This window comes from Ambystoma mexicanum, chromosome 2q (assembly GCF_040938575.1).
Source record: "Ambystoma mexicanum isolate Mex_15411 chromosome 2q, UKY_AmexF1_1, whole genome shotgun sequence".
In the NCBI taxonomy this organism is placed as follows: domain Eukaryota; kingdom Metazoa; phylum Chordata; class Amphibia; order Caudata; family Ambystomatidae; genus Ambystoma; species Ambystoma mexicanum.
Genome location: NC_090924.1, coordinates 561,665,393 through 561,691,518, shown reverse-complemented (window position 1 = coordinate 561,691,518; position 26,126 = coordinate 561,665,393). Strand labels below are relative to the sequence as shown.

At 43.9% G+C, this 26,126-nt stretch overlaps 1 protein-coding gene across 6 annotated transcripts in view; it reads right to left on the bottom strand.

Moving 5' to 3' along the window:
* Positions 1-26,126, bottom strand: part of ADCYAP1R1 (ADCYAP receptor type I) — a 1,274,377-nt gene that overhangs the window by 673,580 nt on the left and 574,671 nt on the right. For all 6 annotated transcript variants that reach the window (XM_069647708.1, XM_069647709.1, XM_069647714.1 and 3 more), the window contains exon 4: positions 7,112-7,219. In XM_069647708.1, the coding sequence (XP_069503809.1) occupies positions 7,112-7,219 (108 nt within the window). The remainder of the gene's footprint in view (positions 1-7,111; positions 7,220-26,126) is intronic.

Here is a 26,126-nt window from a genome sequence, read left to right as displayed (position 1 = left end):
GAGTCTGAACCAAGTCTTTAGCTCACTGTTCTTTTCACAGAGAAGAAATGTCCCCCATATCAGTCTTTGTCCTGCCCTGGGGCAGTCCAGCACCAAAATGCTAGGCAATTCTCCTCTGAACAAGAGTACCACAGCAACCCCATACACGTGTTTCAGCCTAGTTGGGAAACTCTCTACCAGCACAAACACATTCCATTGACTTGTTCTTGGGTGGATGGCCCTTGGGAGAGTCTCAACCAAGTCTTTAGCTCACTGTTCTTTTCACAGATGATGCCCAACAAGGCTGGAACATGTGTACGGGGTTGTTGGTGGTACTCTTGTTCAGGGGAGAATTGCCTAGTATTTCAATGCTGGACTGCCCCTGGGCAGGACAAAGACTGATATGCAGGGACATTTCTTCTCTGTGAAAGGGACAGTGAGCTAAAGACTTGGTAGAGTCTTTCCCAGGGGTTATTCTCCCAAGAACAGGTCATTGGACTGTGTTCGTGCTGGTAGAGAGATCCCCAGACCTCCCCCTTGTTTTACATAAACTCCCTTTAGCACAATGTTCACGATTGGTCTTCCACGTTTGGGCTCAGACCATGTAATCTCACTTTCTAAGCTTTCCTCTTTGTATCAAAAATGTATGGATTTTGCTTAAATCGTCACAGGACCACTTCCATTCACTTTTGTTCTCATTCTCATCTTTTACTTTTGCTTCTGCCTCTTCTTGGCTGGATACCTCACAGAGACCTTTGATTGAACACACTCGTAGTACCGGACCACTCTGTCACTGGTATTGTATCTTTCTCTGCTAAAGTTCAAACATCCATCATCAATTAAGCTTTCCTCACGTCTTGCATCACACGCGTTATGTTATTGCACTCTTTATACAATGTTGCCGCTTGCAACTTGCAACCTTGACTTCAACACAAACCAGTCTTGCATCAGACTCCCCGACTCAGCGGCTGTGTTGATCTTTCTGACAATGCTTTGATCATGGAGCCAAGGACAGTACCACAGTGGATGACGCTCCTCCTCAACTGGGTCAGACTTGCAGGAATGCCCCAGGTATCTCTGACACACAATGCAGGATTCTTCAGTCTGGTTTCCTGGCCTTATGCTTTTTAATCTCAAGGATTCTGGAAAGTAACAGCTTCTTGCCAGAAAGGTCAAGGGTATCTCCCTCATTGCGTACTCTTCTTGGTTTGCCGTCTTTCTTCCCTCGTTCAGCTGTCATCTGGAAAGTGCTGTTCCTTCATGTGCTTTGCCTCGCTCAGAGTGTTCTCTCGTGCACCGCCTTTTATCCATGTGGGGAAGCTTAATAGAAGTCAGGTGTTGGTGGTTACCAGTAATTGCCTGGTCATACTAGTGGAACATGTCAGGTACAATGCTCGAGTGTGAGTCTGTTTTTTTTCCCAGAGTGGGCAGTCGATGTGAAAGTGTTTGTGAAGGGAGAGGGGGTGGGGGTAAAATTCCCAAATATCCTACCTGGTAGGATGATATAAAGGTGTTACAGGGAGGTGGATACTGCGTCCCGCCATCAGGTGTCCCGCTCCCTGAAGGCCCCTCACCCAGGGGATCCTCCCACACTGGTAGACCCCCAGGGTCTGGATCCAAAGGCGATACCCCTAACCTGGCCAACTGAGCGAGAGACCTCCGGGGACTAGCGGGTGAGACACCTTCTGATTTCTCACAGTAAGACTTGTCTCAACTCTCTGGAGACTTGATAACTAAACGTTTACTGGCAGCAAGGCTCATAGTTGCGACCTGTTGAAAAATCAGAAGGCATTCCTGAACTAGATAGCTGGTATGCAAAATAATGTTAGATTTCAATTAACAAAAACCACATATTAGTTGGAAGGAGAAATTAGTTTGCTACATATGTGGAAACCCTCTTAAGTGCATGTCAAGACACTAAAGAGTGAATATGCATGCCCTACTAGACACATGGCACTGGATCGCTTCTGGAATTACATACAACTTCCCTTGTACCCTGTTCTATTGGAATACACTTTGATGAAGAGTTGTGCTAGGCTGCTGCGTGAAATCTAGGAATACACTATGATTGACTGCCATGTGTGGATCGTATGACAATGATACATGTTTATACCTTTAGAAGGCACATTCTTACAGGGTGTGTTGTTCGGTGGTCGGAGTTGGAATGTAAGGAAAAGACAGTCATTGCTTTGACAAGACATCTTAGTCAAACATCCCCTAGAAAAGGTACAACTGAGAATAGTATCTCACCAGACAGGAAAGTGGTGACATGATGTGCATTTAGTATAGGTCCTACTAAGAATGTACATCTTTCCACCTGTGATTGTTTTCTATCTGAGTAAATGGTAAAAAAAAAAGAAAAAAAAAAAGATTGCAAACAAAAACAAAACATGGAAATGGAATTTCAGTTTTGAATAGGTATTTTTTCTGGCTGTTCCATCCATGCTAGCATTAACAAACTGGATGTTTAGCTATGGTGGTTCAAACAGTTTCTGGTTTAACATGCACCAAATACGTGTGCCGTTATAGAAAACTCTACATCATGTTGACAGCGAGGAAGCACATATGTAATAATGTGCTTCCTCGCTGTCAATTTGGTGGAGCAGGTTCCCTGCATACTGGAATGTAACTGCACTGGTATATGCTATGCAACGCAGACACGCATTAGGGTTGTTCTCCAGTAACATGCCAGCGCAAGATCCAGGTCACAATTCTGAATCTTGAGCACCTTCTTTTAAATTAAATGTGGAACTCTGACAGTGGTGCTTCTCCTGTGGAAGCTCGAGATGGGCATCATAGGAGGACATGCAAGATGTTGCCTGATGAACTTTCTGTATTCAATCTGATAATAAGCTCACTGGGCTGGGAGGACTGTAGTTCTAGACCCAATGGTATAGGGTCTAGAGCAGAAGCACTGGGGCAATGCACTGGTCTTGGAAGCAAGATCAAACAGAGCAACAGAGTTTCAAATCCCCGATCCGCGCTTAGAAACCGAGCTCAGGTACGGTATTAGGCGTGTTATAAAAACATTTTAAAAAAACAAAATCAGTAAATAAATAGGGGCAGGAACGTCCAGCATTCAGAAGCTGTTTAACATATATTCTTTGTATTTTTATTTTTGTTTCATTTGACAGCTTGTTTGAACACAATACAGTGATGTAATGTTGGTTATCTCTGCCTCCGTTCAGTTCAACCCCTGTCAGACTAATGTCGATCTCCTGTTTGAGATCTTCCCAGCACCACCATATGTAACTGATTTGATGTGAGCCAGTGAACCATTCACAATGGAATTGATTCATCCCGTTCTTTGAGCCTTTGATTACTTTCTTCAGAAGAAATCAGATGACAAATATGAAAAGTCCTAGATGGAACAGCAACACCATTCTTGAAATAACTTTTATCTTTAGGGATTGGTTAACTGATATGGCACTTGTATATATTGAGAACAGAGTATTAAAAAAAAATGTATTTAGGCGGTAGTATTTAAATAATTGTGGTGCTTTCTAAAAGGACACCCTATTTTGGGGATTTGGAGTCTTACGTATTTACTTTCTTTGAATTTCTGTCTTTGTTTATACTAATATTACTCCCCTCCATATATGGCTGGAATCAAGATAGTTAGCCATTTCTGACACAAATCCTTCATTTTGTGAAGTATTTCACTTTAAGATAATTGCATTGCTTTGCATTAAAGCCTCTGAATGCACCCTCCTACTACCTCTGAAGTATTCTACGAATTTTCTATGCAAGCAACAAGCATTCTGTCTCAACAAAAAAAAACATGACACGGAAACTGAATGCAAGGACCCATATCCACAGAATTCTAAGACTTTATAATGCATGTAACCAGTATTTCGTCTCACCACAACATAAAAAGATGGCCCACTCAGGTACAGAAACTGGATGTGCTCTCCTGCCTGCCTCCAACAAATCTTTGATGGTCTTTGACACACTCTTGGCAGACATATCAAGTTTAGGAGGTGGTCACAGAAATGCAGTAGCAATCATTATAAATTGGAGGCCTATCCAACTAGCATTTTCAGAAAAGCACTGATAATGTTCAGAAAAGCTTAATTAGACAGGAAAGCACATACTATTTCACTCTGTTCTAATATGGCTCAATATATCCACATTCTTATTCAAATAAAAGGCCGTCTCTAAATAACTGCTTGACCTAAAAACGCTTACTCAGAAGTATTAACTATTGAAGCATTGCTAACTTTCCAATTAAATCACAAACGTATTCAAATGTTTCCCATTGCCAATGTGTGTACAGACTAATTTGAATTTAAAGCAGCAACTTTATTTATTAGCACATGGGTTGGGGGAGCCAACCAATCAGATTTCTCAGATCATAGGCTGAACCCCACGATCCCCGCCATTTTCCCTCCACCCTCCACAACATTCCCATAATCGTTTCCTTCTCTCCCTGCTCCCCTTCTCCACTTACCTGATTTCTTTCAGTGGCGGTGGTTGCTCCAACGCCGATGCAGCCTCCCGGACCGCCATGGAAATGGAAGAGAGGCTGTATAAGAGACCCGCCTTCCTGATCCATGGCGGCTATATTGTGCAAGTATTTTGTTTGAATGACCAGGACGCTGCGAGGCCACCTGTTTTTTTTAGACAAAATATATTGCTGTCAGCTGTCTAGATTCAAAACCTAGGGGTTCTAATAGCAATAATAAACCATCCGTTAAGGCCTTTGCTGCACTTGAGGCTATAACTTGGGCCTCGGCCCGTTACCAACAGGCCCAAAGGCCGGATTTGCTGTAATAAAGACTTACAAAAGAACATAACAGGCTACTCTGCCAATTCGCTATTTTCACTTTAAAAAAAAAAGAATAAAGGCCTACGAGTGCACATTGCCACGAAGTTGGCACAATGGCTTTCCCATTTGTACACAAAAGGAGACATGTAATGGAACATTTTACGTATTTGAATTGTCAAAAATGCCCAGAAAAAGAGGGCTGGGGAGAAACGGTAGCTACATCTCTGCCTCATGTTTGACCTCTGACTTGAAAACCAAATTGGTTTTACACCTGCATAAGATATTCATGCTGGCATAAAACCAATGATTTCAGGTGGAAAGCATGTGCTTTGACTGATGTAAAAAGTAGGCAATTTCGAAAGTAAATATTTGTAAACGTTGCTTGACATGTGTATATGACAGTCAGCTGTTACTCTATTTGTACTACAGAGTGTAAATAGAGAAGGGTGAAAAGGCTACAGCCATCTCTTTATACTTTGCAAGCAACGAAAATTGCCTGATGGGGAACTGTTTGCACGTCGGTGCAAATGTAAGCAGCGCCTTCACGCCAATCACGTTTTTGAAGAAAATGAGCTCTTTTGTTTCAAAACATGAGGTTTCAGAAAGCAGACGGTTTCGAAATTAGCAGAATAGGTCATTTTAGCGACTAAAAACAACATCTAGGGTCTTAAATGGATTACAAACTCTGTTTAAGAGCTAATGGACATGTTTGGGTGGAATGTGCTTTGGAAATGCCCGCTCCAGTTATTAGCAATGTTGTCAAGTTCTGAATTTGTTGACTTTGACATATAAACAATAATGCATGCTAAGATGTAGGGAAGTTCCAAAATAGAAGCAGGAAGCCTGCATACAAGGAGCAGATGAGTGGAATGCAGGGATGTTGTAGACTGTGCCCATCTTGAGGTATGTCATTGTTCATCACTCCCACTGGCACCTATGACGTGTGCTATTATAGTCAAATATCCGAAATTGTGGGCCAAACCACTCTTCAGCTGCCGCCATCTAATGAGGTAGGTATTATTTCACAGACCTTGTGCTAAATGTAGAAGGAGCTTGTTGACATCCTTGTGACAAAAGAAATGAATAGCTAATTAATAGACTAGCTGAGCAAGAGACTGCAGTTAGAAGGAGAGGTCAGAAGATTATACCCTGGGCGTACCTCATAGATTAGAGGGAGGTGGTCAGATGAGAAAGGAGAATATATGCTTAGTGACTGACAGAAGGGGACAACGCCTTGTCCACAGCATAGTGTGCATTCCAACCCTTGATTCATGCTCTAGTAGGATGTGTTGGTTGTCATTATTAAAGGCTTGTATTAGGTATAACCTTATTTAAGCCAGTGACCCTGTCAACATCAGACCAAGTGAATGTTCTCAAAAAGCTCCACTACAACGGATTTTATCTACTAGCCCTCCAAAAGCCAGGTGGAACAATTCACAAAATCATGAGCCCTCAACAAAGTCATAAAGTACAGAGTTAGATAGGTATGTTGCACTCTGATGACTGCTGGAGCTGTGGGAATGAAGTGGGTAGCTTGGAACATATGCTCCGGGACTGTGTACGAGTTTGTGGATTTTGGCAGGATGTGTGTAGAATGTGCCTACAAATTTGGATATAGCTCTGGATTTGAAAACAATGGTCTTAGGATGTGATGATTTACTAGGGGATCTTTCAGTATCTCAGAAAAAAAATCTGTTCAAAGGGGCTTGTATTTGCGAAAAGATGATATTAAGGAGCTGGAAATCACAAATTGCTCCGACGGCTGTGGATTGGATTGAGGAGATGACCTGGCTTGCAAACATGGAGAGAGTAATCTACAAGAGGCAAGGGAAGCTTAAATTTCATGTAAAAATGTGGGATGACTTTCTGAATATGTACTAGTTCTTTCATTGTAAATATGTATATTCTTATCTGCATGTAGTTATACTGTTTTACTATTCATTGTTGACTATTAGTTGTAGTTCTGTAAAATGTACAAATAAATATTTTTTTTAAAAAGAGGACAACATAAAAAAAATAATAAAGTAGAGAGTTAATAGTCAAAAAAAGATGTTTTCCAGTAGTAGGGGAGAGTAATAACCAGTCAAATCTATAGAGCTCCAACGGGTGATAAAGGCCTATTTTGACTAAGATACCAGCACTGCTCAATCCATTGCCCTTAGAACAGTACAACTCATACAAGAGGCAGTACAACCCAGAATGAACACCGAAATGACGTATGGTTTTAGTTGATTTTCGTTCAGCACATATGACAAGGAACACATGCCGCTCCTAATTATATGACATCATGCTGCTGGTATTGTACTCTTAGTAGGACCGGTTGACATGTTTTAAATAAAGGTAACAAGACATGAATGTTCCTACCGTCTTCAGAGTTGATCAATCCAAACATTGCCGGGCAGCGGACATACACGACTTTGCCAATGGGCGCAGGCATCCAGCAGGTGAGGTTATCCCACATTCCGTGGCATCCTAAAGAGGTGAAGACAAAATCATACTTGTTCATTTATTGTATTCTTTAGTCATAACATAAATATGCTTTGCTAACATGTGTACATATAGGCCCTGATTCACAGAGCGTTTTCCAATGAGGATTTGCCATTATACAACGTTTCTGTGAATTATAATAGGGCTGTTGGTGCTTTCTAAACATGAGTGTTTAGGCATCTGTTTATTTGCTATTGTCTTTAGATAGATTATGAATAATCATGATGAATCACTTTAAGGTTAATATTGATTTAATAAACAACGAAAACTGTGCGCATTGTGGCCTTGCTTTTTATTAGTCACCACTCTTCGATGTTTTATGGGACACACTTTTAAAAACAAAAAAGAAATGATCAAATAGTACAACTTTTAAAATACACCTTTATAAATACAAAGTGTTGAGGATACACCATTTTGATTTTGAAGTAATAAGAGAATATTCTAAACACTTGAATAACTGTGAATTTCCACAATACGCTATTTTGTGCCCAGCCTTCCAAAATAAATGTTCCATTTTATCTCAAGAAATCCATGCAAAGCTGTCAGAAAATATGTCAGATATGCAACAAAGCAAGATTCACATTTATAATTGTACTCCTTTTGTTTTTGTAACATATTACAGTGCTTTAGCCCCAAACCAATACCATGGAGAAGGGAAGGCGTCTTAGGAAGCAGAATATTCGGCTGGAATGGCAACTGCTAAAGCTATTGGCATGCATTGGCTGGATCATAGATAATTTTTCATGTACTAGCGTTCACCATTATTTCTTCTATCGCCATGTCTCGGCAGAGGTACAAGTAAACAACATAAAACTCAACCACTGCAATTCATAGCCTCTGAGTGACAGCTCTAGTATATCATACTCTTCCTTGTCCTAGTACCTATTGCTCTTCCTCATCACTCTGCCTTGCTCCACTTCTTCTTCTTCATCCTCTTCACCATCACTCTTGCTCTTCTTTGGCTTAGAAACTCGTCCTGCTTCCCATTCCTTGCCATTCTTACTTGTCCCTACCCCTGTTCTTTGTCAATATTCCCTTCTTAGTTTATCTCCCTCATACTAGTCCCTCATCCCCATCCCTCCTCCTAGGTCCACATCCTCATACTAATTTTACTTGTTTTTCCTCATTCAAGGAACTCTTCCTTGCACTGTCCCTCTTGATCTTTCTTTTTTTTGTTTTAATAACTCTTTATTGATTTTTAATAACATGACACAAAACAAACAAAACATATAACATTTAACCAAAACCGTAACTGGCCGTATGGCACTTGGCATAGATGTCATTTCACGTTTTCGCCTCAGAGTGGGTGGGGAATCAAGTCTTTTGGACCACCTCATTTCTCATGGCCGTTTTAATGTTCACTTTTCACGCCTTCCTGCTCTGGGGGCTTATCGAATGACTGTCCTTCACTGTTCCTCCCCCCCTCCCGGATTTTCTTCTTCACTGTCTTCTCTTTGTTCAAATAAATTCTGCATCAGAGAGTTCCATCCCATCATTCTCTGTCCCGTTTCTCCCACTCCTTTCTGTCCCGCCTTTATCCACACTGCTGTCTCTGTCATTGCCCATTTCTTAAAGTCCGCCCACCATAGATCTATTTTTGGGCACTCCCTGGAGTTCCACGCCATTGCTATCCGCCGTTTAGCTAATATGCATAGTAGGTCTGTCATTTTAGCCAGGTGCGCCCTGTGTCTGCCTCCTCTTGGGAAGAGACCCAGCAAGTACAGTTCAGGATTCTCTTCTTGTATTCGGAGTCCACTGCTGGCCACTCTCTGTCTAATTTCGGCCCAAAAGACCCGTATCACTGGGCAGGTCCAGAACATGTGTATCATGTCTGCTTGCTCTTTCGGGCAACGGGGGCATGTACGTGGGCCTCCCGGCATCATTGCTTCCATTCTCTTTGGCGTGAGGTATGCCCTATGCATTACGTATAGTTGTGCTTGTCTGAACCGTGCGTTCCTTGATACCTTCTTTGGGTATTTCAGCACCGTGGACCATTCCTCATCACCAAGGGATCTCCCGAGTTCCTCTTTCCAGTTCTCTCTGGTGCGTAGCACTTGTAAATTGTTAGCTTTTAGCATTTGTTCATACAATCTGGAGGTCGTGTGTCCCCCTTATGCTATGTCGTACCATGGATCCAACTCCCCTTCCATGTCCTCTTGGTCTGGCCACTCTGGCCACCTCTTCTTGATTGTTAGTATTAACCTGGTATATAGGATGAATTGACCTTCGTGTATGTCGCAGTCCTCCACCATGTCCTGGAATTCTGCCCACTGCTCGCCTTTCCTCAAATCTCCAATTTGTGCTGCACCCTTCGCTTCCCATTGGGATCTGTATATTACAAGTGTGTTGGGATCTGTGCCTCCTAATCCCGCTAGTGGGATCTGAGCTGAACAAGGGTCCTTGATCTTCTGTAGTCTCCACGCCCTCGCCCACAACGCCATTGCGAGCTTCAGCATGTTTGGTAGGGTCTTGAGTAGGGATTTGTCGAGCCATGGGACTTCACGTAGATAGTAGGATTTCAGTGCTGGTTGGAGAAGTGTTTTATCTATTGATTCGTCTTCTCCCAGCCATTTAACCACAAATTGCAGTTGCTCTGCTAAATAGTACTTTTCAAAATCGGGCAGCCTGATGCCCCCCTCCTCGTACTCTCTCTGTAAGGTTGTCATGGTGATTTTGCACCTCCCCACAGGAACCCCCGTGTTATTGTGTTCAGTTTCTTAAAGAAGGCTCTGGGTATGGCGTGCGGAATGTTTGTGAAGTAATATAGCAATCTTGGAAGCACCACCATTTTCAGAATGGCCGCTCTACCCATCATCCCCAGTGGGAGTGTCCCCCAGAAGCCCATGGCCTTTTGTATTTTATCTAGGGCTGCTAGTGTGTTGCGTTCATGTGACTCTACAGTGTTGTGGTTTATTTCGATTCCTAGATACCGGAAGGAGTGCGGCGCCCACGCCAGACCCATGTCTGGGAGTTCATCCCGGGGCACTTGTTTTAATTCGGCCAGGGGGAAGAGGACAGATTTCTCTTTATTGATGGCAATCCCTGAGAGTCTAGTGTAGGCTTCCGCCGCCTCTAAGAGGCAGGGTAGGTTGACGCGCGGATTGTCCACAAAGAGGAGGATATCGTCTGCATACAGTGAGACCTGGTGTACCACTCCATCTATATCTATTCCTGTGTCCTCGTATTCTGCCCTGAGGAACACCGCCCATGGCTCCAGGGCCAGTATGTATAACTTTGGTGATAGAGGGCAGCCCTGCTTGGTTCCCCTGTATATTCTCCATGCTTCCGAGATCTGTCTCCCTGTTTTCACTCTTGCCCTGGGGTCTTTGTATAGCAATCTAATCCATCTAAGATACCCTTCTCCCATGCCAAAGTGGGCCAAGACACTCAGCAGCCACTTCCAGCTAACTGAATCGAATGCTTTGACGGCGTCTAATGACACTACCGCACATTCTCCCTGTCTCTGGTTTGTCTGTTCTATAACATAATGTAGTCTGCGGAGGTACCATGACGCGTTGCGCCCTGGGACATAGCCCGTTTGGTCTGAGTGGATCAGTGTGGGTATCACTAATTTCAGGCGGTTCGCTAAGACCGCTGTGAGTATCTTGACGTCTTGGTTGATAAGGGAAATTGGTCTATATGACGCACACTCCCCTGGGGGTTTTCTGGGCTTGAGGATCGGCACAAGTGTCGTTTCCGACATGCTGTCTGGCAGTTGCGATTCCTCATATGCTTCCTGGTATGTTTCTAACAACTTCGGGGCGATAGTGCTCTTGTATGTCTTATAAAACTCCCCCGGAAGTCCATCGGGCCCGGGGATTTGCCTGAAGGGAGCTCGGAGATCACCGTCTCTATTTCTTCTACTGTAATAGGAGCATCTAATAGTTGGGCTTGTTCTGCCGTTAGTTTCGGTAATCTTATCTCCGCTGGGGCATCCGGAATGTCTTCCGGTTCCACTTTCGGGTTAGGGGCGTAAAGTTTCTCGTAGAAATCAGCGAAAAGGGTGTTTATGTGTTCTTGGTTCCTGACCTCTGCCCCGTTTCGTCTATTAGTACTGCTATGGGGTCTTTTTTGTTTTCTTGCTTAGTAAGCCATGCTAGGAGCCTGCTCGGTTTGTCTCCCTCTGCGTGCAGCCTCTGTAAGTATTTCGCGTAATTTAGCTTCCCCAGTTTCTCCCAGAGTTCCATACATCTTGTCCTTAGTGCTAGGAGTTCCCTGGGTTCTTCACCCGCCCTTTCTGCCCTTCTTTCCTCCCCCTTGATTTCTCTTTCTAGTTTGTCCAGTTCTCTCATAATGGCTACTTTCAGCCCTCCTGTCTTCCCAATCGCCGCCCCCCTTATCACCACCTTAAACGCATCCCAGAGCGTGGCACTACTTCCCACACTCCCCTCATTGTGTTTGAAGTAGTCATCTATCGCCACTTGCAAATGTTCCTCCAGTTCGCTGTCCCCCAGTGCCTCCGCTCGGAGACGCCATGTCGGTATTGGGGTTCTCCTATGGGTATACGCCCATGTTGCTAGTATCGGGGCGTGGTCTGAGAGTGTGCGTGCCTTAATGTCAATGCCTGTAAATTCTATTAGAGATTCTGCACCCATAAATAGGTAATCTATTTGTGTGAATATTCCTTGGGGTGCGCTATAGTGTGTGTACCCCCTCCCGCCTCCGTGTACCTGTCTCCAGACGTCCACCAGCTGCAGTTGTGCAAGGGATTTCTGGAACTCCCTGGCAGGGGTAGCTGGTTTTCTGTGCTTGTCATCTGATCTGTCGAGGAGTGGGTTCAAAGTACAATTAAAGTCTCCTGCCCAGATGAGCGTAGATTCCCTATATTGGGCCAATTTGGGCACTATGTTTCTGAAGAATTCAGTTGCGTCGTGGTTCGGAGCATAGGTATTGATCAAGCATACCTCTTTATTTTCTAGCATACCATGCACTAGCACAAGTCTTCCCTCGGTGTCACTTTCTTGTTTTATTAGCTGGAACGGGACTCCTGGCGCAATCCATATTAGCGCTCCCCTTGCATAGTTCGAATACGTGGTGCTATAAACTTGTCTTCCCCATTTCTTGCTCATTTTGGCTTGTTTTTCTGATGTCAAGTGTGTCTCCTGGAGCATTGCTATTTTGACTTTCAGTCTGTTTAACCAGACGTACACTCTGAGCCTTTTAACATACGCATTGAGGCCTCGCACATTCCAGGTTGCTATTGTTATCTCGCCAGGGTCCATGTGTGCTGTGCTTGTGTCGGCTCTGTCGTCCCATAGCCTTCGTTTTGTGCACTGCTCTGCTTATCTTTCTTCCTTCTAGATCTCGGGGTCTTCCTCTTCTCTCCAGGGCCACCCCGTCTTTGCATACGAGGTAACTTCCCATGATTTGTTGCTGTGTGTCTTCTTGTTCCCAACCCTCTCAGGCCATTCTGTGGTCTCTGAAATTGTCTCTCCGATCGGTAGTGCCATGTGCCAGTCGGTCATACTTACTGCTAACCAATACATAAACCATAACCCTTAAACTAACGCCCAGCCACCCTACCCCTGCTCGGGCTTCGCCGCTTCTCTCGCTCTGTCCACCGAGGTGGGGCTGGCTTGCCGCAGCGTGATGCTTCCAAACTAGCATCCTAACTTGTTGAACTTTCTTTTTCAGGGGGGTGGTTTCTTGTGCTATTCTGCTGGAATGGGGCAAGTCGCTCCTCTGTCTTGTGCATCTGGCACGGTCATGTTTCTATATGTTGACGTCTTATTCTTTGGGCTAACGCTTCTTTGTTTTCAGCGAGGCTGATTCTCGTTGTTATTTCGGTTCCTTCGACTTTGCTGGGGGAAGCCCTGCTGATCCATCCATGTGTGGACCTCTTTGGTCGAGTCGAAGAAACGTGATTTCCCTTGGTGTATTACTTTAAGTTTGGCTGGGTATAGGAGCATGTATCTTACTCCAGCTGTCCTGAGGCGCTCTTTAGTTGGGCCAAATTTCGCCCTTTGCTTTTGAACCATCGCTGTATAGTCTGGGTAGATTGTGATCTTGGAGGAGCCCTTCTCAATCACTCCCCCCTCTCTTGAGAATGATAATATTTTCTCTCTGTCCTTGAAATTCATAATCCTGGCAATCATCGCTCTTGGAGGGGCACCGGGTTGTGGTCTTTTGGTCAATGCCCTGTGTGCCCTCTCCACTGTGAAGCCCTGGGACAGTTTTCCGGCACCAATCTCTTGGAGTAGCATAGTCTCAACATATTCTGTGGGGTCTCTACCCTCTTCGCCCTCCGGAAGTCCGAGTATACGAATGTTATTCCTACGTGCCCTTCGTTCCGCATCTTCTGCCCTTTGTTTGAGGATTTTGATCTTCTGTTGTATCTCCGACATTTGCGTTTGTGCAACTGCAACGTCCGTGGTGTTTTGTTGCACTTGCTGTTCTGTTGTCGTTACCCTATCCGTCAGGTTTCTGACGTCCTGGCGGAGAAGGCCTACAACTACCATGACGGTGTTGAGTTTGTTTTCTAAGGACGCCTTGAGGGTGCCTATTGCTGTGTCCATTTTGGCCTCGGGGGATGTTTGCAGGGTCGCCATGGCTTCTAGGATCGGTCTATCATTTGCGTCTCCCAGCCATTGTATTGTGCTTGAGGAGGCCATTGCTGCATCAGGCTGAATAGATTGCGTGTTCCCGGTGTTTTGGTAAAGGTTTCTATGCTGGTTTGCTTTTATTTACTTTCCGTTTTCCGGTTCGATCTTCTCTTTGGGGTCCAATTGAATGCTGCGTAGTGGTCAATGGATCTAGGTCCGGTCCGCTGTTAGTTGATAGGTGTCCCGGGCTTATTTCCCAGGTCTCCGGCCGTGGGCTTTGTCGTTCGTGTGTCCCAATGTACTTTCCTCCTTCTCCAAGTTAACGCCTCACCTTGTGATCCACGCAGTTTGTAGCGGGTCTCTAGGCTATGGGGTCCTCATTTATCCTGCTATTGTGTTCGTCCCGACTCGTGTGGCCCTTGTTGTGGTTTCAGAGAGGCGGTCTCGACCGGTGCGCTGCGCTCCCGTGTCGGGTCGGGGCTCAGGTGGCCTTTCTTCCTACTGGGCTCCTTGTTCCGCCTCCTGGGTCGCCCTGGTTCGGCTCCACCACCTCTCCGGAGGGCCCCTGCTGTTATGGGCATTTTTTCCCTCCCAGGTCGGTCATACAGCACCTGTGGACTTTTCCTTTCGGGTTGCGGAGCTCTGACATTCTTCCTCGGCTGCTCAGGTTCTCGCGCCCGCTATTTTGTTTTTCGTGGGTGGCACCTACTTTGGCTTTTTTCTCCGCGATCCTTACTCCATTTTTCCTCGGGAGAATCAGCGAGTGCTCTGCGACTGTTCCGACGTCCGTATCTGTTTGTCTGGGCTCTTTACCAGTCGTTTTGTGCCCGTGTGGTTAGAATCTCTGCAGGATCTCGGCTGAGCTCTGCGATTGTGCCTCCTACAGCATGGCCGCCTAGCCACGCCCCCTCTTCATCTTTCTTATTCCTAATTCTCCTTACTGTGCATTATCCTTCCTCTTCCACATCCATGTCCATCTTCCTAATCCAGACCCCTCTCCTGTCCATGTCCCTCATTCTAGTTCTAGCTCCTCTTCCTCATCCCTATTTCACATTCTGGTCTGCCTGTATATTATTTGTCCTCATCCAATTTCCTCAACCCTCTTTTTCATCATAGTCACTCTTTCTTGTTCTAGTCCCTCTTTCTCATCCACATGCCACTCTATTGTGCCTCATTCTCTTCCCTCTTCCTCTTTACTTTCCACATCCTAGTCCCTCTACATCCATCTAGCCCCACATCCTGGTCAATCCTACTCCGTCATTCTCATCCCTCTTGCTTAGCTTAGTCTCCTGTCCTTGTCATAGTCCCTATCCTCTGGCTAGTCCCTCATTCTCATTCTCGTCGCTTATACCTTTTTCTTTCATGTTCCAGGCCCCCATTTCAGCCCCTCAGCATTGTACCTCCTCATGAGCCTAGTCCTAATCCTGGCCCCTCATCCTAGTCCTCTTTCTAGTCCATTGTAATGGACCCTCATCCTACTCTTAGTCCACAGCCCTACTCCCTAGTACTAGACTCTATTTCTAGTCTATTATCAAAGTCCCAATCTCTGTTCCTAGGTTTAGCCTCTTATGCTATTCTTACCTTCTCATCCACATTATAATCCCAGGCTCTGCCCTACTCCTAGTCAGTCTCACATTCAAAATACCTGTCTCTCCCAGGCACAATATCTCAGTCAGTGACTGTTTCTCCCTTGCTCATTCCCCCATCTGCATTGCTTCATCTTTCTGTTGTTCCTCCCGCCCTCCGTATGGCTTTCTTGTTGTCTCTGCCTGTCTTATTCTCTTGGTATTTCCCTACTTCTCTCTCTTTCCCTCTCTCTCAATGGGGAGGGGGATGCCGGTTGTGGTGGAAATGGTGCAAGAGTTTGCAAAATAAGAATTGAAGGCTACAAGGAGAGCTTGTAAGATATTTGAGCACTGAAAACATAACATGTGATGTAATCTATGAGAATTGTGTTCTATAATTCTGAAATAACCACGCCTGGACTCATTTTATGGATCTACACATGGTAAACCGACATTTCGCAACTAGAGGCCTCACTTGATTAGATAGTTTGAGACATGGAACGGTGAACCAGCTTGAAAGCTATTCATCCTTCCTAAAGAATAAGGGTTCCATTTACCACGAAAGATTCAAACCAATTGGAGCTGAGGATAGAAATGGTGGAACATGCTATAACCGGAATTCGTGCCACTCGTATTGATAGAGGTTGTTGATGGTTCAACTCTGCGCTCATGCAGCTCTTTGATAATACTGAATTAGCACTAGGATCTTAAAATTAAGTGTTACTGATGGCTAAGGAAATGATGCAATAGGGAAATAAAAATAAACACAAATTTAAAAAGTGCAGAGTATACACTTTATTCATTTGCGTTAATTTGAGAAATATGCAGATGACCTTTTGCAAAAATGTGACATGCGCAAACGTTGTTCTGACCATCCCCCTTGCATATAATGGTGTTGGGAGCATGCCTGTCACACATTTCACAGGGACGGATAGAAAAGCTGCTGTTCGAATGAAAAGAAAATGCAGGAAAGGGTCGGCAATGACCTTTGCATGTGCGGCGCATCCCCTTTTCCAAATCCAAATAGGCATAAGGGAATGTGACTATTGTATGTGCATTTTAGAGAGCATTATGTGTGGATTTGGAATGCACTTCGAAATGCACAGAAAGGCCCACTTAATTGCCCAAATGTACAAGGAGGATGAGATAGGTCTATGTCGCATCACTTGTGCCAAAAATAATTCACCTTTCGACAAAGGCGCTAAAAACACTTGCCCTCACCCATAAATGCTTGACAAACAAATCCCCCCTCTACCTTTCCAACCACCCCTCCCTGCACACATCCTCTCGACCCCAAAGAACTGCCAGATTCACTGCCTATCCTTGCCAAAATTCAAACTCCAAAAGGCCGGGGGCGTAAGCTTCCCTGTTCTGGCCTCTAAGCTTTGGAACACTCTCCCATCCAATATTATGACTGAACCATCATTCAATTCTTTCAAATTGAAAACCAAATCTTGGCTTCTCGCTCAGATCTGATGAAGTTCCCGCCTGCTGCAATCACCTGAGTTTTCTGCCTCCTCTAATTTTTGCTTCACCTACTGTGCTCATATGATAACCACCCAGTGTGATCACCCATGTACCATACTGAACATTTTTGCTCTATTGTTGTTTTGTATATGTTGTGGAATATATGTAAATATGCCAATTTACATTATATGTAAATATGCCAACGAACTTTATATGTAAATATGCCTACTAAGTTTTCGCGGCCAGATGCCCCTGGGCCTGGCGCACTACAATTAAAATAAATACAAATACAAATACAAAAGGTGACTTGCTAATTTTTGGGGCACTGCAAGGTATGTGATGCGAAGGACAACCCTCTTTAGAAGGTTGGTGTTGGGAGCATGCTTTCAACAAAAATGTGTGACAGCCTCGTGCAGGCAGCATATTTAAAATAAAGGGTCCATCACTGTGAAATGTCAAAAGAAAAAAAGCCGTTTTGTTCCTGTTTGAGGCCTGGAAATGCAAATGTGACAGTAGGCTCAGCAATGACCATTTTGTGCATTCGAAATAGGCGCTAGGGAATTGGAGTATTTTCTGGGCATTTGAATGAGCATTCAGTTTGTGGATTCAGGATATGCAACATCCCATTATCGGCACACATGCAGAAAGTGGATTTAAATTGCCATCTGAACGCACACCTCATTCAGACTACGCTATGGCCACCACTCAGTGAAGTGTTGCTGGTAATGATGTCAGAAAGGCACTATTGAAATATGATGGGCAAAATCGGGGCAAGACTGCCAGCAGTTGGATGAGGTTGAAACACAAGTGTGTGGTTGCCCCAATTAAAGTTACAGGCATCGTCCTGGACATCAGATGTAAAGTGTTGAAAATGTAACAAAGAGCTTTTTTTAAAAAAGAGAACAGGGCGGACTTTGTTTTTTTATTGATGCAAATGATGGGATGGGAAAGTGTATCTCATCACTTGCACCAACAAATATTGGATCATCTGCCTCACCCTTCCTTAAAATCCACATGGCTTATATAACTTGTGTAACTCAATTGCAGTCATAGACGGTCATTATAGGTTTGCAGGTAATTTACAGGTTATACCAGCAGTTCTTTGCCAGTAGGGGGCCTGATTTACCTCCAGCTCATGTAATCAGCACCAGCACCAGTAATTCAGGCAACCCCCACCGGCAAGCCTGTAGTTTGGTGGTGCAGGAAAGTGGCGGTAATGGAATTACCACCACTTTTCACAGCACTTTTCCCACACCGCCAAACCCATAATGACCCCATAGTGTCCTACGGCTCAATTTGGTTTGAGCCCATTTGGGATGAATCAGACATTTAGTGACTCTGCTTGTTTGAAAAGTTAGCCATCTCTATGGAGGCTCAGATGTCTGAAGCCGATTCAAACCTTTACTTCTAAGCAGTGGTCAAAGCATATGGAAAGAAGTGGTGGAATTATGTTCCCTGCTGGCCTGCACCCACTCCCCACACACCACATCGCCACCCCCCCCTCCCACACACAATACAAACCCCTACACACAGGCGCCTGCTGTTTAAGGGAACGTTCGGTGCAGTGCAATTTTCAACTGTTTCCTACACTTTTATTTTAAAACGAAACCATTTGAACGGTTTCTTTTTCAAATAAAAGTACAGGAGCAGTAAAACGTGATTTAAAAACAAGTAGTTCAGCACCGCTGACAACCGCTTCCGCCCACTTAGACCACTACTTCTAAGGTGGAAACTGGCATTCGAGGTAAGCACTTAGTTGCAGATAGCATTGGACTTAAGATGTGTTATTAAATATAACAATTGCATGCAGGCACTGAGTAGAGGAGATGCTTTATTTGTCCCAAGTGTAAATGTTTAAGCATGAATGCTGCTCAATTCATTCTCAGCCAGCCATTGGCCTACCTCATTCATGCGTACAGGTCTTCTTTACATCAGTACAAACTAGCATGCCTATATGAATATTGGTGCAAAGGCATCTCTAGTAAACTGCTGTTGTGTGCTGCTGCAGCACAACCTTCTCATCCTGTCTGCTGCAATCAATAGACATCATGCAGTACATGCCCTCCTGTGCATTGTCTCATATATCAAATATGCCTCTACTGCACGGTTCATGTCTTTTTAATTAACACAAAAATAACTAAACTTTTTCAGTGAAATAAAAATAACGAAAAAAGGTTGTTTCGTTCTCTTTTTTAATTTGGGGGGTCCACCCAAATCCCCCCATTTCCACAGCTTCATTACCCAACGCAAAACCCCCCACCCCTTTTAATCCCTCACCCCAACCACCATACATACCTTTACCAAAAATACGACATATTTTTCATTATTTATGTTTCACTGAAAAAGCTTTTCGTATTTTTCTTTCTCGTTATCAATAATGTATACCATATTCCACTTCTCAATTTTAAGTAAGGCGATTATAAGGGGTCACACTGTTCTGCTGGACATTGTTAGTGGTCTTGGGTGATTGGGGCCTGACAATGTATATTAACTTTACAGATTATACAATTCCGGGTGGTGAGGCGGTAAACATCATAACATGGAACTCTTTATAAGGCGGTGTAAGCTTTAGGCTTTGTGTCTCAACTGGCAATGTAAAGACTTCAAGTATTTAAACAGCCAGCATAGGACAACAGCTTACTTAATAATGGTAATGCGAGCTGACGGGCCCGTCAGCTTGCAAGTTCTTTTGCCTGTGCCAATTGTTTATGGTACCAGCACTAATTAATGCCTGTGAATATTAAATGCAATTAATAACTGCAGAAGGTCAATACTAATGTCTAACATTTATTTTGTTTAGTTTCTGTATAAGATTAGAGAGTAGGGAAAAAGAGTATGGATGAAGACTATAAATGACCATGTGACATGAACGTTCTAACATCTACTTGCACCATGGAGCAGGGGAGTCTCCCATGCTTTTCTGAACTTCATATGATGGAGAAGATGAAAAAGAGGTGAGGTAATGTAAGAATGTGATTAGGAACAGCATGGAGGAGTTTGGAGAAAAAAGCAGATGAAAATTATAGGCGGCTTATGAAAGTACGATGAGCACATTTGTACCAAGGAAGGGGTTCAGATAAAGACCCCAATCTGGCATGGTTGGACCCATGGTGGATGGAGGAATGAACATGTGGCAGAACTTCTGGGAGGAACAAAACGAGAAGACAAAGGAGATATGTATGGTAAAGGTGCGTGCCCAGGAAGAGGTAGGTGACTAAGTCCTACTCATTATCCCTGGTGTGATGGGCGAAGAATTGCAGGCTACGCTCTACCTCACCGTTGCTGATAGGTTTGCACTCTACCAAAAACTGCTTGGTGAAAACCAGAGCTGTGTATTGGAACAGAAAGTAGAAAACAACAGGGAGTAAAAGGATGCAGGAATCCCTTAAACCTGATATCACGAGAGGCAAACAGAGTCACTGAGAAATAGGAAACCCTTAGGCCTGGCACTGACCCAACATTGATGAGGTGGGGCTTTTCGGGGGTACTTGGAATTGATTGGTTGTGAATAAACACGTTGGAAATACTTGTTTTGTTGATCCTCTGTGTCACTCACTCAGCCATATGATATTAGTAACTACTAAGATTAGCACTATTGATGGCACTTGTGTCGCGGTCAGACCAGGAAGGTGAACTGGAGTTAGAGATATCAAATGTTCCTTTAGAAATCTAGTCTAGGCTTTGATTAGCATTATGGGTGAGTGGATGAACAAGCTGAGTGAAACATTGGGCAGCATGTATCCTCAAACAGACCTTATGATAGCTAAAGTTTTAATTTAGCTAGGTGTTGAAATGACCTTGAATACAGGAACAGTTATACCCTGGGACTAAATGCGTGACTAGATAATGAAAAAAAAAAGAGAAGGGTGTGGCCAGGTGTTTGACTCAGAGACAGACAACTGTGACTAAAAATGCAGATGAAGAAATGTTGGAACATCTCACTAGCATGTTCCTAATTGACACCAAAAAAACTGATTTCCTGGTTTCTCTTTGTAAGTGATATAATGTCTAAAGCAACAAGTCTACTGTCCTAGTCTTGTATATATTTTGTTCTTTTGTGGTATATTGTATTAAATAGCAGGATCTTCCGGCTGGGTAAACATGTTAATAGTAGGAAAAATGTCTCAATGATAGCCTTCAGGTCGAGTTGGAATAGAGTACATCATTGAATGCGATTTGATTGTGGGTGCCTATCAGTGATATATTTATCTTGATTTGTAAAGTGCTTATGCCAATAATAGCATGGGCCCTTTGAGGGGTCATAAATGTGAGGCGAACAAGTAAATAGAGTTTTTCTTCATATAGCCCATTTTATTTAAACAAATAGGACGGGATGAACGCATCGCTTTCTATAACCTAATGAGGATTTCCCTACCTGTCCAACTAAGACTAAAGGAAAACACTCTAATAAAAGGTATTTGACCCTCACGCTCATGCAAACAACAGAATCATACAGGTATCAAATGGATGGTTAAACTTAACAACATAACAGTGATATTCAAACATATATTCGTTAAACATATAGTAACCAGAGTCGGATCCCCTTCCCCAGGATTAATGTAGGATTTTTCAAATGAGAGTTCCATTCAAGAAAAGTTCCTTTGAATAGCCAAGTTTTGTTTCCAATACAACAAAAAGTTAACTTCGCTCCGCAAGTCTTTCTCTTGGCACTTGAACCACTGTATTGTTCAACAAAATATAACACTGGTCAAAATACTGGACAATATTCTTTTTTGACAAACCAAAAGATTCAGTCTTTGCACTTATGGTCAATTTTACATATAATAGCCCTTCTTTGCAAAAGATAACTACTTCCACATTTCTTCTTCATACACAGGGCCTCATCACGAGTTGGGTGGTAACGCCACGCTAATAGCACTGGCGTTATTAACCCTACTGCCAAACCCACTGGCACTATTAGCGCCGGATCACGGGTTTGACGGAACGGGTATTGCCCATTCCCCATTGAGCCCATTCGGGAATTCCCCATTCCCCATTGGGTTCAATGGGGAAATTTTGCACTTTTATCGGTGGCAGATTTCCCGCCGGCAGTAAACGCGCCAAAAATCGGCAAATTCTTGGCGGATTTCCCCCAGCTCAGTGCTGGGGGGAAATCAGCCAAAGCCATGATTTGGTGGCCCCTTAAATGCGGCGGTAACAGCAATACCGCCACATTTAAGGGCTACCGCCAAACTCGTGATGAGGCCCACAGTAATGTTTTGTCAGGATGGTTGTTCCACAGTTCATCACAACACACTAGTAGCCTTGCCACTTTCTTGGAGGCACAATACTCTACCATTTTAAAGTACTTCAATTATCTTCTTCTTGGTCCACTAACCTGCCACGACTAACCACCAATAGTCCCTTTCTAGGTGTCCTCATCCTGCTAGGGTAACACTCCTACCACTACTACAAGTACTCTGTGGTGAGGCTGTTTTAAGCTTTCCACACTTCAACCTTAATTTGGACAAGTACAAATCCAACAACTGCTTGATGAATAGGTCACAAGACATTAGCAATGTTTTTCATTCTACTTCAATTGCCCAGGCATTGCAGATTTGATTCCCCTCCCACTTGAAATTGGTTATGTTCGGCCATACTTGATTCCCCTTAATTGCTTTGCTTTGGCTTAGCAATACTGTATTTTATTAATTTCCCTTCCTTGGCTTTTGCAGTATTGGTTTCCTTCAATTGCCCTCTTTTGGCTTTGGCAATATTGGTTTTCTTCAATTGCCATTCTTAGGCGTTGGCAAAGGTGGTAACAATATTATTTTATACTTGGGATAAAAAATGTCACCTTTTGGCTTGGACAATGGTGGTTACAATGTTCCTCAACCGAATGTTTGGCAATACACGAGTTGCGCCCACTTTGAAAATGGTGGATACAATGAATATCTTCTTTAGCATAAGCGTTATGCTTAATTGTCTTCCATTTGCTAGTTAGGCATTGAAAAGCTTTAATGGGAGTCAGCGGTCGGTTTTGGAGCACCCTGAGGTTCCCTGACATAGGCAAACCTACCACTTTTTCCCGGCACCTCCAATAGACCTGCTCCTTCTCCCCACGTTTGACTCTCACAGGCATCTGACAGCTCCAGTAATGATTCTCTTGCTTGCACCTCCTGTGGATGGAGCCTTCTCTGCTCCGCTCGCACTCCTATGAACACCACACAGCAGAGTTGCATGTCACAGCACTAGAAGAGCTCCTCTCTCCCTTGGGATAGCCAGTCTTCTCACCGCTTCCTGCAGCACGTATTCTGCATCGTACAGGGTCTCCTACTTCTACTACTTCCACAATATGGCGACCTGCTCTCAATCTAATGTCAGCCATGTCTCGTTCCACCTGCTTCCGCTGTTTCCAGTGCTTCTTTCATGTCTTCTGCAATGGCTTCCTTCTAACGTCCTGCAACTGAGGGGGGTTTAAATGCTTAAACGCCCTGCTCAGGAGTGGGTCATTAGAACAACTAGACTACACATCACAGGTCTGCACCTCTGAGTCCCTCTTCCTAGTCCAGGTACTTAGAGAATTATGGGACTTGAAGTCCCTAATGTTCTTCTTTCTCTTAATATCAAAAGCTTCCATTTTGCAAAAGGCCATTAAGACCATAAGATCATTAGGGAACTTGGTAAGGGGGTTCTCCCAATTCTCCTGACCTGAGTCCCCTGCCATGTGAACCTCCTGCAGAACACCACCTCCAGGCTCAGGAAGAGTCTGCCTTTCCCTGGCCACATGAGAAGGGACTTGGGCCAGGGTCCTGTGATGATCACCTCGGATTCATTGCAACCCTTTGAAATTCAATACACTGCAATCAAATATAGAGATAGAAATGAAAGGAGAGCCACTGAAGAGAAGCTAGCGAAAGAGAGATGTGGGAACATGCAAAGAGCAGAAGAAGCAGAATATCAGAGTAAAAGGGAGAGCGAAGCAAAGAAAGGGTATAGACTTGGAGGCCAAGAAGTAGCAAGAAACAATAGTGAAAACGTGAACAAGAATCTTAATGCTGAAAACAGTATGGAATGGTGAGGTTTGCAGATACAGTTTTGTTGATATCGACATGAACGAACAAGAAAACAAGATTGCAAGTGAAAAAGAGAAAGGAGCCATTAACAAAAGCAAGATTACAATCTGGATAATAAAGTAAAGCCAGTCAATGGGACATAATAAGGTGGAGAGTCATGGACAGTATGTACAAGGGAGAAGAACATATTATTCTTGGATGAGTTCATGCAAATGAAAAAGCACCCATTGCTTGACAGGAGGGAGACATAATTATAAGATTGGGGTTTATCAGCAAAGGAGAGGAAAGAATAAAGATTTGTGAATTGACCGTAGAAGTGATAGTTAAGTCTTCAGCAAGGGATAACTGATGACAGAGGGATGGTATGGAATGAACATAATAAAATATGTAGAACTAAACTTTGAGGAACATCATATGGAAATACTAGTAGTAGTAATGCTTATTTTGTGTGATGCCCATAAAACATGATACAATAAGAAGTAAACGAAAGAGTTACAACTACACTAGAGGAAAATTAAATGTGTTGAACACATTTAAGTCTTAAAACCAAGACAATGTGCATGCTACCTAAAATCAATTAAACAATTAACACAAGAAGTAAATAAAACTTCTGTAACCATTGCGTCATATCTATTCCCAAATGAAACAGTGATCAGCCTGAGGCGAGCGATATTAGATTGGCTGTTAGAGGAAGGCTCTTTCTCATAGAGCCAATGTATTTTTTATTTATTTATTGTTTGCTTGTTAGGTGCTTAAACAGCAAATACATTCTGTTTCAAAGCACCACAGGTATGGTAAGTGCTACTTGGTGTGGGGCAGCATTGGGTGGAAATGTGCTAGTCTCCAGGGCGGAAGGTAGCCAGAAGCTGGAGGGATTGGGTTTTAGCTGGTCAGGGGCCAAGAGGGTGCATAAGGGCCCAGGACACCAATCACAGCAACTGTGAGATTAGCAGAATAGGGAAGAAGGGAAGGAGGAGAAAAAGAGGAAAGTCTTGAGGTGCTTTCAGAATTTAAGAAGGTCCTGCTCAAGACGCAGAGGGAGGGGAAGCTGTTCCACAGGAGGGATCCAACTGAGGAAATAGAACAACCTCCTGCTCTATGTTTAGTGAAACGCTTTACTCACAAGAAGTTGATGCCAGAGGAATGGTGAGGTCTAGAAGGAGAATATTTTGTAAGAGAGAGCTCCAGATAGTGTGGTTCCCACCCCCAGATAGCCTCTTGGATGATGCAGAGCAATTTCAATTTAATCCGTGCAACAACCGGGAACCAGTTAAGACTTTTTAGGGCAGGAGAGATGTGGATCCTGGGCTTGAGGCCAAGAATAGATCTCGCTGCTCTATTCTGTATTATCTGAAGGGGTTGCAGAGTGGACAAAGGCATATTAAGGAAGAGGCTATTGCAATAGTCAAGCCTAGAGAGAGAACCAGGGCTCAAGAAACATTGAGCTTCTGGGGGAAAGTGAGAAAAGGGAGGATTCCTTTGAGAAGTGGGACTTCTTAGTAATGGGAAAGTGGGACTTCTTAGTTATGTCATAGATGTGAGGGAGGAAGGTGAGGAGTCAAAGATGACTCCAAGGTTTGTGGCATCAGAAGAAGGAGCTGGTGTAGAGCCCATGGAGGAAGGTCAGAGAGAGGGGAAGAAGGAGGGAGCTGGGGTCTCAAAGGAAAGGATCTCAATTTTTCTGGCATTGAGGAGGAGATCATTGGGAGTTCACCAGGCCTGGATAGCAGATAGGCAGTCAGGGATGAAGGAAGTTGTGAGAGAGCCATCAGGAAGTCTGCATAACACTGGAAGTTGGGGGAGAAGGAAGAGATGAGGAGTGCCAGCTGAGCAAGGTTGACGTTAAAGAGCCAAGAGGATAGGATACAACACAGGTGAAGGAAGTAGGAGAGGAGAATGTGCCCAGAATGACTTGGGAAAAGCAGTCAGTTATGAAAGGATTGTTATTGGCGGTCAGTAATCAAGTAGACAACTTATGCCTAACTCTAAAAAACATGTAATTTCAGAATCATTATATACACAGTTTCCCATTCGTCTTCAAACCATAAGGTCCTTAGTTATATAGACTAATATAATTGGTTGGCATGCTTGTGCCATGGCTGGAACATTTGGTTCACTTAGCAGCACGTAAGCCACAACCCAGGTGCAGGGAGCTAGGTCATGAATCTACCTCACCACCCAATTAGCCCACCATCTCTCATCGCCCATGCCTTCGGCCTTGCAGAATATCCTTGTCTCTGGAAATGCACGGGAGTGAGGGCACTCGCTATAATGTCTGGGACTTCAAGTTCAAGCTCTATTT